The following is a 16,220-nucleotide window of genomic DNA, read 5'->3' on the forward strand; positions in this document are numbered from 1 at the left end:
TTTTCGACAGAAAATATATTAGTGAATTATCATATATATATATATATAAGAAATAATAAAAGACAAACATATCAAAATTAAGATTAGATCATATCACAATTTAGACAAGACTCAGTCACGAACCTTCGATTCATTCCATCCCTTCGACTTTGGCATCATCATAGGAAGAAGGCCATTTTGTAAAGACTAAAGCGTAAAACCGGAAAAAAAGGAAATAATTGTGAAATTGGTTTCCGGTTTAAGCTTTGACTGATAAGTTAAAATGTCGCAATCGGTGGTAATGTTAACGGCCGACCATTGACAACAGTAAGAAAAGGAGAAAACCACTGTTGGAAAACACAGCACATTACATTGATTGGGGCTAATTTAATGTGACGACATTAGACCTCACTATAAAATATAAATGTACTGAAATCTATCTTGTTTTTTAGTAATACACGATTTTACATTTTAATTCATTGTTCGGAGTCCGGAGATTAATACATTCACATTTTTTTTTTTTTGAGAGAGATGAAAAAAATAACTTTTAAAATAGAAGATTCATCATCAATAGTTCAATACAATGAAATAACTGAAGTAAAATAACTAGGCAAAAATGCACCAAATATACTAATGGTCTCTATTTCTCAAGAGACAAAGAAGCAAGAAAAGTAAAACAGAAGCCAATGTGGTCCTAAATCCTAATCCTCTCCAAATCTCACTAAGAACCAAAAATCATGTCTATATCGAGTTTGAGCTAAACTGTCAAGAATTACTTTCACTCCCAACCAGCAACATGTGTTTGAAGAAACTAACAACCAACTGCAGGCGCAGCTGAAATCGGCTGTTGGGCTTCACCAGGCCATGCGCCGTCAGGGATTTGGGCAGTGGTCCATTGGTCTCCACCAACCATTCCATACTCTGGAGCAGGCAACCCAAAATCAATCTGTGGTGCAGCTTCTTCATCCCCTTCTTCCTTTACTTCTTCAGGCTCCCTGTAGAAAAACAGATCCACCTACACCAACATAAACAAGTCAAGATCTTGTTAGGTGTTGTTGGAGTAGAGCTAAATCATAATAAGAGAATCCTAAAAAGATATGGATACTCGACTTTACCATGACATCCCATTTCTGAGCTGGACGAATGGTTCCACGCATTTGGAGAACCATACGAGCCAAAAGCCAGAACAAGCAACCAATGCTGTGTTTTCCCTTGTTGTTAGCAGGAATACCAATGTCTACGAACCCCATTGGAGAATCCGTGTCACAGAAGGCAATGGTTGGAATGTTTCCCAAAGCACCTTCCTTAATTGGCTGGCAAAACAAAAACAAAACAGCATTAGCAAAACCTAAACCTCCAAACTTGGTTAAAAAAAGAGACGTTATAAACAAATCAATTTTACCTGATGGTCGGTTCTTGGGTCGGTGAGAATCAACAAACCTTGGCTCACTGAAAGAAGTCTGCATCTGGTTAGTGAAGGTACCAGGAGTGTGTCTTCCAGCAATAGCAGTAGCACCAGTATACTGAGCAAACTTCAAGACAGCTCTTTGCCCATAAGGCCTAGCTGATTGAACAATGATGTCTTTTGGGTTTTCAATTGCTACAATAACCCTAGCAGCCATCTGAAGCTTATCCCGTGTCTTTCCTAGGTTGATAATGTAAATACCTAAAGCAATAAAAAAAAATCAAAACTTCATAAACAAAACTCGATGAATACAGAAGCTTAACGTCTAATCCAAGCAAAGGTGTAGGTGAGATTGGTTTCTCAATTTAAAAACCCAAAAACTATGGAAAATGGGAGAAACAATCAAGTCGAAAGCTACGAGATCAATACAGAATACAAGAACGTGGAAACGTTTTGCGTCTATATATACAATTATGTGCACAATGAAGTTTGGGAGAAAGATGAGAGTGTTACCGTCGTTGCGTCTATTGAAGACATAACGATCCATCTGATAATTGCAGTTTTTGGTACCAAGGTGAACATCGGCTGATAACATCATCTGAATATCAGCTTCTTTCTCAGAGAGCTGACCAGCCGCCGTAGCTCCTCCGTTCGCCGCCATCGTTTGTATTGTCATTCTTTCTCTCTACTCCGCAGGACCCTAAATAGTGTGTTTCACTCAAGTCAAATTGCTAGGGTTTGGAAGGCCCAAAAGGCCAAAACAAAAAAAAAGGGTAAAAACGATATAGCCCAAAAGGCTAAAACAAAAGAATTGGGTCATTTGGGCCTCACATCGTTAAGCACTATTTTTTGGGCGAATTGTTGTTTAAAAGAAAAACTAGAAACATTGGAGCGGCTCTTGGTCTACATCGAGACGTCAAAGAATTGTTTCTTTTACTATCCGTACGAAGATAAACGGGAGCTGGATGACAATACGACATCATTTCAAAGACGTGGAATGCTGATGAATGTGTTACGGAAGGAGTACAGACGTACTATCTTTTCATTTATGAGAATAAACAAAGATTTTGGCAAGGTGTGAGAAAGTTCATGAGGAGATTGACTGAGATTTTTTTTTTTTTTTTTGGTCACGTACGAGGTTATACGGTCGAAAAGGTGGTCGTGCAGAGATTAAAGTGGAAAGATAGGACTAGTAGCACGATTTTATCCCTATCCACTATTTGTTAAGATTTGATGCCCAGTTATATCATCTATCGAATTTTACTATTGTGGAGGAATCCTACGAAACTGTTTATAATTTGCAAGAGGAATTTTCAAATTGTTTATTGAACTTATCATTCGTTTTGCACTCCTCTGCAAATAGGCAATCGCAAGTTCTGGTCTATTTTAATTTAAAAACTTAGGAAAAAAGCAATTGAAAAAGATAGAACCCCACAATAGAACACTAGAAATCAAATTGATATGTGATCATATGATCAAACCACTTTTGTTGTTTGCTCAGTGATCTTCAATCTTTTTCAATCCCTTCATATCAGTCGTCTCCACCCTGTTAATTTGTACATAATGATGTAAATGACCAATACTTTGCAACTTAAAAAAATACCAGAAATATGAACAGCTAAGACCAATATACTCTGGAGGCAGGTAATATTTAAAACAAACTTGGACAAAAAAAGATTTTAGAGACTTACGTTGAACCATAGAGAGCAATCTTCTGAACCTTTGTGACCTCAGAACCCGATTGGTTGTCTTCAATGAAGATCGTCAAGCTTGAATCAAATACATTATAAGGTTTAAAACAATCTGTGATTTCGCTTAGTAGCATTATTATATATACACAGAGCACAGTAAAAAGTCAAAACCTTACCTACGAACATTCTGAAACTTAACATATTTAAGGACAACCGGTTTTCCCTGTAAATGGATTTGAACAGAGGTGTCAGTCAAAACAGATACATCACCAGAACATGTCACCAAATGAATAAAGAGTTTAAATATCAGAAATATATTACCTTAAGGTTTTCTTCAGTTAGTTCAGCAGTGTCGCTTGGAGGAAAATCATTGACATTGCTGTATAGTTTTAATAGACCCCATGAGAGTCTGAGCTTATACGGAGATAATCATATCGTTAGATACGAATTAGAAACGATTCACATTACCTGAAGCACATGTGCTCTTTGTTTGAGAAGAACTTTACAGTTTTAGGACCTGAAGAAAAATTAGAGTAAAAGAAAGTTAAACCTTACCGACTAGCAAGAAACATCCCCAGAAATCTAATTCCCATCTCCAGTTCAGCAACCAGAAGTACTTGTAGTTGTACCCTTGTCAGGCAAGACTAAAAATAATGAACATCTACATATGCTTTGAATATAGAACATCGATTTTACCTTCCTCTTCAGGGCCTTTGATAGCAAAGGAATGTAGTTTGATAACTTGGTTAAAAGGAATATAGATCAAAAGCTGCTCATCAGCATCACTCTCTAAGTTCAAACCTTCATCTTCTCTATATCCCTACACGAACAACCAATGTAAAATCATTCATTCTCGGGTCATTAAAACACCAACAGGAATCAGTTATTCATAAATTCAAAAGCTATAGATTTATATTAGGCTGGCACGCAATAATATATCCCTTCATAAAAATCCAAGTTTGAACTCAATCATCTATATACCTAATCTCATAAAATTAATACTAGATAACAATTAATACATGAACTATTAAACAAGTATCTGTAGATATAATAAACACAAGCAGATACAAGAACTCAGACAAAACACAAACTTGTATACAGACAGAGAACTATATTCATCTAGGGGGAGAACTATAAGAACATAAGGAGAATAACCTGTTTGAGAGCATTGGGCAAAGAGTGACTAGAGCTTTGGTTCAGACATTCAACACCAGACCAGTCAATAAAATCTAGCAGATCAACCTGAAAAACAAACACAGCAACCAAAACTTGAAAGAATTATTAAATCTAAAAACTTCGAGCCAAGATTCGAAACAATCCAAATTCATAGAAACCACAGATAAGAACCCTAAATATATTCTTTTTACCCAAATATTGAATTCCTTTTTCGAAAACCCCATAAGAAATCTTGGTATATACTCACCTGTCCCTTAGGAATTTGGCTAGCTGATTCGGCGGACATCGTGAGTTCTTCTTTTTTTTTTCTTCTTTTCAAAGAAATCTCAAGATCGAGAGAAAGTGGAAGAAAATAATTAGACTCTCCACGCAACACAAGAAAAAGGACTTTTTATATAACTCTGTACTCGAAGAAACCCAAAAACGACGCCGTATGATAAACACTCTGATTGGTTCAGCAGGTTATTATCTTCAGTTCACCAACCCAAAAACAACAACAACCTTAAAAGTAATATTCCAGTTATACCCTCAAACCAACTAGTACAAAACTTTTTATAACCTTCTCTTCCACTCAAAAGTCAAAAACCCAACCTTTGTTTTTTTTTCTCCAACCATTCTCAATCCTCTCTGACTCCAATGGCTTCCTTATCCTTCGTTTCCTCATCTCACCTTACGCTACGCACTCCTTCTATTGCCCTCCGCACTGGCTCTTCTCCTAGAACCTCTGTTTCATTCTCCGTCAAGGCTCAGTCTGTTGCGCTTTCACAAGACGATTTGAAAAAGCTCGCGGCGGAGAAAGCTGTGGAAGCAATTAAACCAGGGATGGTTCTAGGTCTTGGAACTGGATCCACCGCAGCATTCGCCGTTGATCAGATCGGGAAACTTCTCTCTTCCGGTGAGCTCTACGATATCGTCGGTATCCCAACGTCGAAACGAACAGAGGAACAAGCACGAGCGTTAGGGATTCCACTCGTTGCGTTAGATACGCATCCGAGGATCGATCTCGCTATTGACGGAGCTGACGAGGTAGATCCGAATCTTGATTTGGTCAAAGGCCGTGGAGGTGCTTTACTCCGTGAGAAAATGGTTGAAGCTGTGGCTGAGAAGTTTATCGTTGTGGCTGATGATACAAAACTCGTTGAAGGACTCGGTGGAAGTGGGTTAGCCATGCCTGTTGAAGTGGTTCAGTTCTGCTGGAACTTTAACTTGATTAGGTTGCAGGAACTGTTTAAGGAGTTTGGATGTGATGCTAAGCTTAGAGTTGATGGAGATGGGAAGCCTTATGTGACTGATAACAGTAATTACATTATTGATTTGTATTTTAAGAATCCTTTAAAGGATGGATTCGCTGCGGCGAAAGAGATCGGCAAGTTTCAAGGAGTGGTGGAGCATGGTCTGTTCCTTGGTATGGCTACTTCTGTCATTATCGCCGGTAAGAATGGTGTTGAAGTTATGAACAAGTGAGTGAGGTTCCAAAAAAGTTCAATCTTTAAAGTTTTCTCCTTTGTAAAATTACCAATTGAGTTTATGTGAGATCATTTCAATTTCGATTTGCATTCAACAAGATCAATAATGAATCGGATTTGGGCAATTAGATCAATAAATAAAAATGTCAACTTTTTTTTTATACAGAGGATAATAATTCATAAACCCTAAATAGAGTAGCAATGATTCACTCACTTAATAAATGCCTAAAAAGCCTCTTCATTAAACTAATTCTTAAACCCTAACCTTTGAGAGATTGAGGCAAATCATCAGATTGGTACGAATCGCTTGACGGTGCTTCTCCCAGCAACCGCCGCAAAAGCCGTTACTCCGCCGACAACTCCGGCAACCACAGCGGATCTAGGCCCACGGGCAGCTCTGTACAAGACACCAGTGGCTAAACCAGCGATCACAGTAGTCAACGAACCGTCGTCTCCGTCTCTCAGATGCGTAACACCGCTCTCCATAGCTGCGAATATCAACCCTAGAGATCCTAAGCAATTCCCGCCGCGTCTTCCAACGAGTCCACCGGAGTTCAGAATACGATTAGCTCGGATCTTTAGGGATTCGCCCCTTTCGGCGCCTCGGATCCCATCAATTGCACCTTTGGCGGCTCCGAGAACCGATCCGGTGACATAACCACACCCGGTGAAGAACGTGAGGTTCTCACCCCATGTTAAGCGTTTTTTTGTAGCTTCTTCTTCGAAGAGAAACTCAGGCGAAGTTGGGAGTTCGTAGATCTGACGGTACGGAAGATTGATTTGTTCGTGGTACGGATTGTACTGACGGTACTTCTGTTGTTGTTGCCCGCCGGTGCTAGGGTTCATCAGATCCGCCATTACCAACCAGAGAAAGCTTCTCCGTTTCTTGGACTTAGGCTTAGGGTTTAAGGATGAAACGTGAGGGTTTATAACTTCCGCGTCAAGAGCAGGAAAAGGAAATAACTTTGGGGACAATCCGAAAAATTTTGAGTTCAAAACTTTTATATTTTTCGAAGCTTTTGGGTTTTAAATTTTTAATATTGGGCTTTTTAGTTTATGGACTCTCTTTATCTTACGTGGACTAGATTACTTTGTTTGAAGAGTTATTTTTAGCCAGCTTAACCGGATTATAAAATACATTTATTTCATCCCAATAATTGGAATCAATCAGCTGAACCGGAACAATAGTTTTTTAAATTTTTTAGTGATTGTATTGTCCTCTCTCGACTATAATACTGTTATTTATATGTTCTTAAAGTATGTCTTTTCAAAGTTTGCCAAAAAAAAAAAAGTATGTATTTTCAAATCGTCCAATTCATATAATTCTATATATATTTTCCATGGTGAAAAGACAAGACGAGGATATAGCTACAATTGATTGGATCGAACAATGAACATCCCTGCAATTTGATTCCATATTTCTGAGTTACATATATATATATATATACAGGATTGAACATCTCTGTAAATTGGGTGGCCGACCTTTTAAAAAGAACAAGAACAAAATAGATTTCACGTTGACGTGGTTACTATGGTTTTTAATAAGCTCACGCGGTTTGCCTTTGCCCTAAACTACTAAAGGTCTAAAATAAATAGTTTCATGGAGAAGGCGATGGTATAATAAGTGGGTGTGAAGTAAGACGCAAAATTATAACGAAATAAAGATAGATAGAAATAACAATAAAAATAGTATTTGTTTAGCGATTTTATATTGTGCATATGAATATGCAAAGATATGTATTAGTCAATTACATTTGTTATTTATCATTTTTCTCAGCCTAAATCTTTCAATACGTTGTTGGGTTCCACTATGTTAAATGTTGATGTATCTATGGACTATGGTCTATTACTTACAACAGTAACACAGTCTATTAATTACTTACACCGAAAAAAGAAAGAAAGTTATGTCTATTTCAGATTTCATCTGGTTGAACTATTCTGCATTGTAAATGAAGAAGGATATGAAATACATAAGATCTGAATTAACTTATAATTAGTATTTAAAAATATTGGACAACGCTATTCACACAAACTACATGCCTGTAATTTGTTAATATACACCTACTTAATCTCAATGAAATGACATGACTCATGACACATGAGTGGATTAGATGGATAAGTATTGTTCTTTTTCCGTAATTATTTAAATCGATAAGACTTAACCGTGAGTTGGACAGTGCCGAAAAATTATGTGTCCATGAGTATGACAGTTTAGAAAATTCATAAACGATCCATAAAGAATACATGTTTTAGTCACAATGCTTACGGTGTTTGATGTCGATGAGTGGGATCTAACTTAGATCATCTTAAGCATTAACTATTATACCTTTTTTTTGTTGTTGTTGTTGATATACATTAACCTATATAATCACTGTTTTTCTTTTCTTCAAACCAAGCAAGAAGAAACAAGGAATTACAAATTGTGTATTAGTTCTATTTTATAAATTTAAAGAAAACTTGGTCTCATAAACAAAGAGGCTCAACGATGAAGACGTACTGTTGCTTATATACTTTTTTCTTTTTTGCATAAAGAAATGCTATAACTTATCTTTAATTCTAGTTTAATTTATTTAATGTAAAAAAAGTTCAAGACAAACAAAACAATCCAACTTATTGTGGTAACCAAAAGCTACTCTCCCTCTCTCTCTCAAAAATTGATGTTTAGAAGTTTTTACATATTTTAAGAAAACAATGATTATTGAGATTAAATATATATTTTTCTTTAACTAAAGATATATTATTTAATTTTAAACCAATAACAATTCAAATTTTAAATATTTTAATGATTACTTCATACAGTTTATAAAAAATCAATTTTTGTGGGACAAAAAAATATCCAAAAACATCAATCTTTATGAGACAGATAGAGTAAAATTAGTCTATATAGTAAAAGAATGGAAAAACAATCTGTATCCCCCCAGAAACTTTCATATAGCACCACATCCACCCAGTTTTTAAACGTAGATCTCTGTCCCCCCAATTTGTAAGTTTCAGTCGAGTATCCCCCCAAATTTAAAGTTCGAAACTTCTGTCCACACATTATGCTAAAATCGTGGTTTATCATTGGTTTACTGTTCCGGAAAATACATTAACCGCATGCCAACAAAATTAAACCTGATTAACCCAAATCAACCTGATTCAACCCGTTAAACAATACCCATTTATCCTAAAATCCCCAAAACATAAAAATCCCCAAATCCCCAAATCAAAGAACCCTAGAAACGAAAATCTCAATTTCCATGGATTCGAATGAGCTGGAGACGAATGCGATAGTCGTTCATGACGAGGCTACTGGGTCTGTTCCGCCAGAGGAAGGAGGAGAAGATGAGCCGATCCAAGACGATGAACCTGACAATGAAGATCCAAGGGAGCGAGACGCATTTAAGATTGAGAAAGCCGTAACAGAGTTTATTGACGAACCATCGATCGTTCATGATGAGTATCCGGACAGTTCAAGTGATGAAGATGATGAAGCTCGTCGGGAGAGAAAGCGGAACAACATGAGAAAAGTAGATGGGACTTTGTACTATCACCAGACAATGCTATCTACCCAATAACATGGGGGTGTGTACAAGTAGAAAACATAGTAAATTGGTTGTGGTTTGTGAGGAAGATTAAGGCTGATTTGGGACTAATGGATGGTGATGGTTATATCATAGTCTCTGATCGCCAAAAGGTAATAAACATTCTGATTTTGGGTTCATTGGTAATGTGTTGTATTTATTCAGTTATTAACCCCTTGCTTTTTTTTCATGGACTTATCCGAGCTGTTGAGTTAGAGCTACCAAAAGTTGAGCATAGAATGTGTGTCCGACACATTTATGGCAACTTGAAGAGAAACCATGGGAAAGATAAAAGATGAAGAAGTATGTCTGGGATATTGCATGGAGCTACAATGAGAAGGATTTTGAAGCAAACATGATCAAGCTTAAAAACTACAGTGAGATTGTCTGGCGTGATGTTGTAAAGTCGAAACCAAGAAATTGGTGCAGGGCGTTCTACAAGCAAGGAAACTTCTGTGAAGATGTTGAGAATAACTCAGTCGAGTCATTCAACAACTCCATTTTGAAAGCCAGGAACAAAGCATTTGTGCCAATGCTTGAGACCATAAGGAGACTTGCGATGGTCAGGATTGCCAGGAGATCTGCCGAGTCTCATGATCACAATGGGAGATGCACGCCATATGTGTCTAAGTTCCTTGCCAAAGAATTTGAAAAAGGTTCTGAATGTCAGATAAGAAGGAGAACAAACGACGGTTACGAAGCTACACTTAGTGGAATTTCTCATCAGGGTAAACTTGACTGAGAGGACTTGCACTTGTCAAAAATGATAAATCTGTGGCATTCCTTGTGAGCATGCTTATGGAGTCATTATTGATAGGAAGTTTGAGGTTGAAGACTATGTGTGTTTTTGGTTTCGGACACCTATGTGGAGGAGGAACTACACAAAAGGCCTTGTTCCACAAAGAGGACCTGCTTATTCGTCATCTACCAACCTCCCTAATGTGCATAGACCACCATCACCACCGCAACTTGGGAGGAAGAAAGAAAAGGAGAGTAAGAAGGACAAAAAGAGGAAAAAAGGACCAAATGAGTCTCTTTCGAAAAAAGCACCTAAAAAGTTGAAAAGGATAATGCATTATGGTATGTGTGGTGAAGCTGGTCACAATTCTAGGTTTCACTCGAAGAAGAAGTCGTCTAAACAGGTTAGTGAGTGAAGTTTTCAATCTACCTTGTGTTAAATAGTATGTGAAACTGACCTTTATTTTGCTTCATCTTGTGTCTTAGACATTTGAACTTGCTCAAGGCACTCAAGGCACTCAAGTGGAACCGTCTCAAGGATGATCTAGCAAGGATGAAGGATTAGGAAGTGTTAGATGGTCGGGTTTTTGTTTTCCCATCTGATTAGGATAATTAATGTAATGGTCTCTGTTTTAGGATGTTTAACTCGGCTTATGTATTGGTTTTGAACCATGGATGCATTTTTAGGATGTTTAATTCGGCTTATGTATTGGTTTTGAACCATTTGTGCCAATGTCTCTGTTTTTTGTTATTTTGGTATCTCCTTTCTCATTAGACAACAAAGAGGACACAACAAGAAGAACATAACACTAACAACAACAACACAATACATAACAAACCCAACAACTACAAGCCCATACATAACAAAACCAACAACTACAAGCCAATCAAACTATCAGTTTGCTCAAACCAATCATGATCATACAACCTACAATTACAACAATCATTATTTTCTTCAGACTTGATTTGGTTTCCAACAGTTCTTCTTCTACCTTTTCAAAAATCTCTTTCTCTAGCTTCATTTGCATCTTCTCAAAAACAATCTTCTAGTGATCCATAGTCTCTGTTGTAATCTGGGACACCGTTTGTTCAAGTACAGCCGTTCTGACAGCCAATCTCTCAATCTCATCCGACAATGCTTCGTCAACCCATTTGAAATTGTGGTTATCATCAATGAGCTATACAGCACAGGGAATTAGAGTGAAATTTGTCCAAAACAATCCAAAAATCAAACACATTACCTTATGTGATGCAGCATAACCACACCGATATTAACGACGGTATGGATTGGCAGCGGATTTTGAAATTAAAGCCACGATACTAGCTCCACACCAACACGTCTTCGGTACACCCACAACTCTTCTTCTCTGTTGGACATTGGATGTTGCACTCGTAGCTTCAGATGAATTGCTCATATCCAAGCTTAGCTGTTGAAAATAGAAATCTAAAATATCGATGAAGAGAGTAAAATTAAAACTAAGGTTCTAAATTTTTTAATTTAGGGATTCTTCACACTGGATATATATTTCGGATTGTGAAATTGGGTCTCAATTCGGTTTACTATATTCGGTTTTTGGTTTCTAATTGATTTTGTGTCATAAACCGCGTAAACCAATGATAAACTATAATTTTAGCATAATGTGTGGACAGAAGTTTCGAACTTTATATTTGGAAGATACTAGACTAAAACTTATAAATTGGGGTGACAAAAATTGATATTTAAAAATTGGGTGGATGTGGTGCTATATGAAAAATTGTTGCGGGATTTAAACGATTTTCAAAACAAAAATTTTGGGTAACGCGACCTATTCAGTTATTGCTCAAATAGAATTTAATAATTCGTAGTGCACGAACTACAAAAATTAATATAAATTATCCCAAGACGAATTTGTCATTTTATGCTTCTTTCTAAAAAATTCGATTTTATGTTTTAATAGTTTTATAAAATAATGTAAAGTCACATCATTCAGACAAAAGGGTTAAAATCAGATATTAAATAATTAGCATAAGATTAAATATATAATAAAGTATATTGTTGTCTCAATTTTTTTTAATATATATATATATATATATATAAGGAAAAATACAAAGTCTTATTTCCCATTGAGCAAAATCTGTCGTTTTCCGCTGAGAGAGAGAGAGAGGTCTCTCATACATACATACATACAATGGCGAACCAATTTCTTCATCTTCTTCTTCTTCGTTTCCTTCCAATGCCTCTTCTTCACTACCGTTGCTTCTTCTTCGGAAACGGTGCCGTTCTGTAGTTTCCTTCAGGAAATGCGGAAACTGTCTCCTCCTCTCTCAACTTCTTCTTCTTCTTCTTCTTCGTTTTCATCTTTTAAATCTGCCGATTGAATCTCACAACGACGCCATTTTAGGTTTGTTCTCTCTCTCTCTCTCTCTCTCTCTCTCTCTCTATTTACCTCTTTCCTTGTTTAAGTTTCGAACCCAAAGTAACGGTTTCTTGTTTATTTAGCAAAAATGTTGGGTTATCGACTGGCTCAATTTTGATGGGCTGTTCATTTCTGTGAATGCGAGCTAATGAAATCTGTAGTTTTTTTTCCCCAGATTATCTCATAAAAGATTTCATCTTTCACAACACCGGTACATGTAAAAAAAAAAACTCAAATCTTGCATGTTTTAAGACGAAAGATTCGATTTTTTACGAACTGGATTACCTTTTTATTTTCAAAAATTCCTGAAAAGAGTAATCCGTTTATGGTGGCTAATTGAATTTTAAGGTTGGTGGGTTTTGGGTTTTGGTTAGTGACAAAACTTTTAGAAGAATCGAAGAAATAAAGTTTTAACTTTTTTTCCGTTTTATTGACTACTTTTTTTTGCTCATTCTATTTGATTGTTTAGTTATAATGTCCAGAAAGGTACCATGATTGTTAAAGGATAGATTAACAATACAATGTGTTTTGTGTCTTCGTTTGGATTTCAGATTCTAGAGTCGACGACATTAAGACAATAGGAGGTGATTCTCAGAGTTTGTCAATGGAGAATTACGAGGTTCTTGAGCAAATTGGAAAAGGTTCCTTCGGGTCAGCTCTTCTTGTGAGACATAAAAATGAGAAGAAACTGTGAGTACCTTCACCTCTAAACAGGATTCTCTGAGTAATGATTGTTTCCGGCATTTGAATTTCCTTGTCATCTGTTTTGCTGTCTAAAGGTATGTTTTGAAGAAAATCCGGCTTGCTCGCCAGACTGGTAGGACAAGAAGATCTGCTCATCAAGAGGTTGTCTTGTTATCTAAACATTTAGATGAATCTCTGTATGACAATGACCTTTGTTTGATGTTGATAGTCTTTTCAGATATGCTGTAATCGAATATACAGTATTCTTGAGCTATGGCTGTTGACCTTTGTTCTGTAGAGTAACAATATCCTGTGATCTCCTTGTAGATGGAGTTGATTTCAAAGATACATAACCCCTTTATCGTGGAATATAAAGATTCTTGGGTTGAAAAGGTATCATTTATCACATATCTTTTCATTTCGTGAACTAAGAATTTCAAAATATAACCAGTTCTATTGTCTATGGATGTGTGCTATCAGGGGTGCTATGTGTGCATTATCATAGGATATTGCAAAGGAGGAGACATGTAAGCTTATTCCTTCTCAGCAGTGTTCCCCTGTTTGCCTAGAGAAGAGGCTCTCTGATATACCAACTGACTTTTCTGCTGCTCTTGTTTCTTCTTCCTTACAGGGCGGACGCGATAAAAAAAACCAACGGCGTACACTTCTCCGAAGAGGTTTGTGCTAGACTTGTTTGATAAAACTCTGACGATTTGATACTCAAAATTCTGAATCTCTTGAAACTTTTTTTTCTTGTTTTATCAGAAACTCTGCAAATGGCTTGTTCAGCTCTTATTGGCTCTTGAATACTTGCATGCCAATCACATTCTTCATCGCGATGTCAAGGTTGGTTATGATTGTCTCAGGAGACCAACACAATATATTGACAAATCTCCATACTGATACAGAACTAACTTATTTTGATCCATCCAGTGTTCGAACATATTCTTGACAAAGGATCAAGACATACGCCTTGGTGAGTTGCTACACATTAATGTCACATTATATCATTTTCCTAATCAGACTAAAATGTAACAAATCGGCTATCTCTGCAGGCGATTTCGGACTTGCTAAGGTCTTAACATCAGATGACCTCGCGTCTTCAGTGAGTATAGCTTCCTTCAGTATTTCACATATGTCTTTGAACTCAGGTTTAATCGCTACCCTTCTTGAAAAACTAGGTGGTTGGAACACCAAGCTACATGTGCCCCGAGCTTCTAGCTGATATACCCTATGGGTCCAAGTCTGATATTTGGTCGCTTGGCAAGTTTCTCATTCATGGCTGAGATTGTTAACCTTTAGCTTAAGATAATGAAAGAATATATTCTGAACCTCTATCTTCTTTCCTTCAGGATGTTGTATGTATGAGATGACGGCTATGAAACCTGCATTCAAAGCTTTTGTAAGCTCTAAAAGTTAGATTTATGTTCCTCCGGGTTTCGTTCATGAGAAGTTCCTAATGATTCCTGGCGTTTCAAATGGTTGCAGGACATGCAAGGACTAATAAACAGGATAAACAGATCAATCGTTCCTCCACTTCCGGCGCAATATTCTGCTGCCTTGTAAGTCTACTATCTTATTTGTCTAAATGTGAGATCTATTAGAATTTACTCATTTTGCGTGCTGCTTTCTTCAGCCGAGGTCTGGTTAAGAGTATGCTCCGGAAAAATCCAGAACTCCGACCAAGCGTATGTCATCTGATTCTGTCCTTTGGTATATGTTCATAACTTGAAACTGAACAAACTTGACCAGTAAACATCATTGCTCTTCTTCTGTGTAGGCTGCTGAGCTTCTCAGACAACCGTTGCTTCAGCCGTATATCCAGAAGATTCATTTGAAGGTGAATGATCCAGCAAGTAATGTAGTGCCTGCGCAACGGCCAGAATCTGAATCCACCAGGAGAAACAGTTTTCCCGAGCAGAGAAGGCGCCCTGCTGGAAAAAGCCATAGCTTTGGTCCAAGCAGGTTTAGGGGTAACCAGGAAGATTCTATGTCGTCCATAAAAAAACCTGTACCCGCATATCTGAACCGTGCAAAGCAACTGGATTTGTCTACAGATGAAAGTGGTGAAGGAACGGGTGTTCATAGAACTTCAGAAGTTTCTAAGAGTTCTAGGTGTGTTCCAGTGAGAGCTTCAGCCTCACCTGTGAGATCGAGACAGCCTAGGGCTGACCGTGGTCAAGTAAGTGATCCATCCAAAATGCTTTTCTTTACTGGTTTTATTGATTGTTTTATCAGAGTAAAAGAACGGTGGTCTCTATATGTTGCAGCTTCCTGTTTCATCACAGCGTACAAACCGAAAACCAGCCGCTTTGATTCGCAGAGCCTCCATGCCTAACTCAAGAAAACCTGCAAAAGAAATCAAAGACTCTCTGTACATTTCGAAAACCAGTTTTCTCCACCAGATTAATTCTCCTGACGTGTCAATGAATGCACCAAGAATTGACAAGATTGAGTTTCCACTAGCGTCATATGAGGAAGAGCCTTTTGTTCCGGTTGTGCGTGGGAAGAAGAAGAAAGCATCGTCTAAAGGTTCCTACAGTCCACCTCCAGAGCCACCACTAGACTGCTCAATCACAAAAGACAAATTTACACTTGAACCAGGCCAAAACAGAGAAGGGGCGATTATGAAGGCAGTGTATGAAGATGCGTATCTGGAAAACAGGAGTGAATCATCTGATCAGAATGCAACTGCTGGAGCATCAAGCAGGGGTTCGTCAGGTGTAAGGAGACAACGATTTGATCCTAGTTCTTATCAGCAACGGGCTGAGGCATTGGAGGGATTGCTTGAATTCAGTGCAAGGTTGCTTCAAGATGAGAGGTACGATGAGCTCAATGTCTTGTTGAGGCCCTTTGGTCCAGGCAAAGTCTCACCCAGAGAAACAGCAATTTGGTTGTCCAAGAGCTTCAAGGAATCTACTACTAATAAGCTGGAAGATTGAGAAACGGGTGATTTCTAATTCTAACCTGTTGTGATGTGAAAATTTTCCACTTTTAACAGTTTTTCCAACCAGATGTCAAGAAAATTGTTTCAAAGTTAACTACTTAGGCTGTGTTCTTAAATGAGTAGCTGACCCTCTGTATCTGATACATTGAAATTCAAGAAAAGACTTGGCCGGTTA

General features: G+C 37.5%; 4 protein-coding genes and 1 pseudogene across 4 annotated transcripts; 2 read left to right on the top strand and 3 right to left on the bottom strand.

The window, feature by feature from the left end:
• Nucleotides 521–2,600, bottom strand: LOC104704483 (annotated as a pseudogene).
• On the bottom strand, nucleotides 2,682–4,626 carry LOC104704400 (PITH domain-containing protein At3g04780). Its single transcript, XM_010420520.2, has 8 exons — nucleotides 4,499–4,626; nucleotides 4,231–4,317; nucleotides 3,772–3,895; nucleotides 3,544–3,592; nucleotides 3,397–3,454; nucleotides 3,252–3,298; nucleotides 3,076–3,153; nucleotides 2,682–2,930 (listed from the first exon to the last, which is right to left on the bottom strand). The coding sequence occupies exons 1-8, from the start codon at nucleotides 4,535–4,537 to the stop codon at nucleotides 2,882–2,884; spliced, it is 531 nt and encodes a 176-aa protein (XP_010418822.1). The 5' UTR covers nucleotides 4,538–4,626; the 3' UTR covers nucleotides 2,682–2,881.
• LOC104704563 (probable ribose-5-phosphate isomerase 3, chloroplastic) lies at nucleotides 4,813–5,815 on the top strand. Its single transcript, XM_010420647.2, has one exon. It carries the CDS (start codon nucleotides 4,888–4,890, stop codon nucleotides 5,713–5,715), a length of 828 nt encoding a protein of 275 aa, XP_010418949.1. The 5' UTR covers nucleotides 4,813–4,887; the 3' UTR covers nucleotides 5,716–5,815.
• On the bottom strand, nucleotides 5,856–6,714 carry LOC104704631 (mitochondrial import inner membrane translocase subunit TIM23-3-like). The gene has a single exon (XM_010420706.2). The coding sequence runs from the start codon at nucleotides 6,573–6,575 to the stop codon at nucleotides 6,006–6,008; it is 570 nt and encodes a 189-aa protein (XP_010419008.1). The 5' UTR covers nucleotides 6,576–6,714; the 3' UTR covers nucleotides 5,856–6,005.
• LOC104704707 (serine/threonine-protein kinase Nek2-like) lies at nucleotides 12,147–16,214 on the top strand. The gene is made up of 15 exons (XM_010420768.2): nucleotides 12,147–12,399; nucleotides 12,966–13,104; nucleotides 13,194–13,260; nucleotides 13,426–13,491; nucleotides 13,579–13,625; nucleotides 13,730–13,775; nucleotides 13,864–13,944; nucleotides 14,032–14,074; nucleotides 14,154–14,203; nucleotides 14,280–14,361; nucleotides 14,451–14,500; nucleotides 14,587–14,660; nucleotides 14,735–14,786; nucleotides 14,879–15,280; nucleotides 15,369–16,214. Exons 2-15 carry the CDS (start codon nucleotides 13,019–13,021, stop codon nucleotides 16,038–16,040), a joined length of 1,818 nt encoding a protein of 605 aa, XP_010419070.1. The 5' UTR covers nucleotides 12,147–12,399; nucleotides 12,966–13,018; the 3' UTR covers nucleotides 16,041–16,214.

This window comes from Camelina sativa, chromosome 1 (genome assembly GCF_000633955.1).
Source record: "Camelina sativa cultivar DH55 chromosome 1, Cs, whole genome shotgun sequence".
In the NCBI taxonomy this organism is placed as follows: Eukaryota; Viridiplantae; Streptophyta; class Magnoliopsida; order Brassicales; family Brassicaceae; genus Camelina; species Camelina sativa.

What these genes read in the sequence shown, in the direction of transcription:
- LOC104704631 (XM_010420706.2), bottom strand. Translation starts at nt 6,575, where the DNA reads ATGGCGGATCTGATGAACCCTAGCACCGGCGGGCAACAACAACAGAAG.
- LOC104704400 (XM_010420520.2), bottom strand. Translation starts at nt 4,537, where the DNA reads ATGTCCGCCGAATCAGCTAGCCAAATTCCTAAGGGACAG. An exon ending in TGCCCAATGCTCTCAAACAG is followed by an intron (nt 3,896 to 4,230) that starts GTTATTCTCCTT and finishes TTGTTCGTGTAG; the next exon opens with GGATATAGAGAAGATGAAGG. An exon ending in CAAAGGCCCTGAAGAGGAAG is followed by an intron (nt 3,593 to 3,771) that starts GTAAAATCGATG and finishes ATTTTTCTTCAG; the next exon opens with GTCCTAAAACTGTAAAGTTC.
- LOC104704707 (XM_010420768.2), top strand. Translation starts at nt 13,019, where the DNA reads ATGGAGAATTACGAGGTTCTTGAGCAAATTGGAAAAGGTTCCTTCGGG. An exon ending in GCGCAATATTCTGCTGCCTT is followed by an intron (nt 14,661 to 14,734) that starts GTAAGTCTACTA and finishes TGCTTTCTTCAG; the next exon opens with CCGAGGTCTGGTTAAGAGTA. An exon ending in ATCCAGAACTCCGACCAAGC is followed by an intron (nt 14,787 to 14,878) that starts GTATGTCATCTG and finishes TCTTCTGTGTAG; the next exon opens with GCTGCTGAGCTTCTCAGACA.
- LOC104704563 (XM_010420647.2), top strand. Translation starts at nt 4,888, where the DNA reads ATGGCTTCCTTATCCTTCGTTTCCTCATCTCACCTTACGCTACGCACT.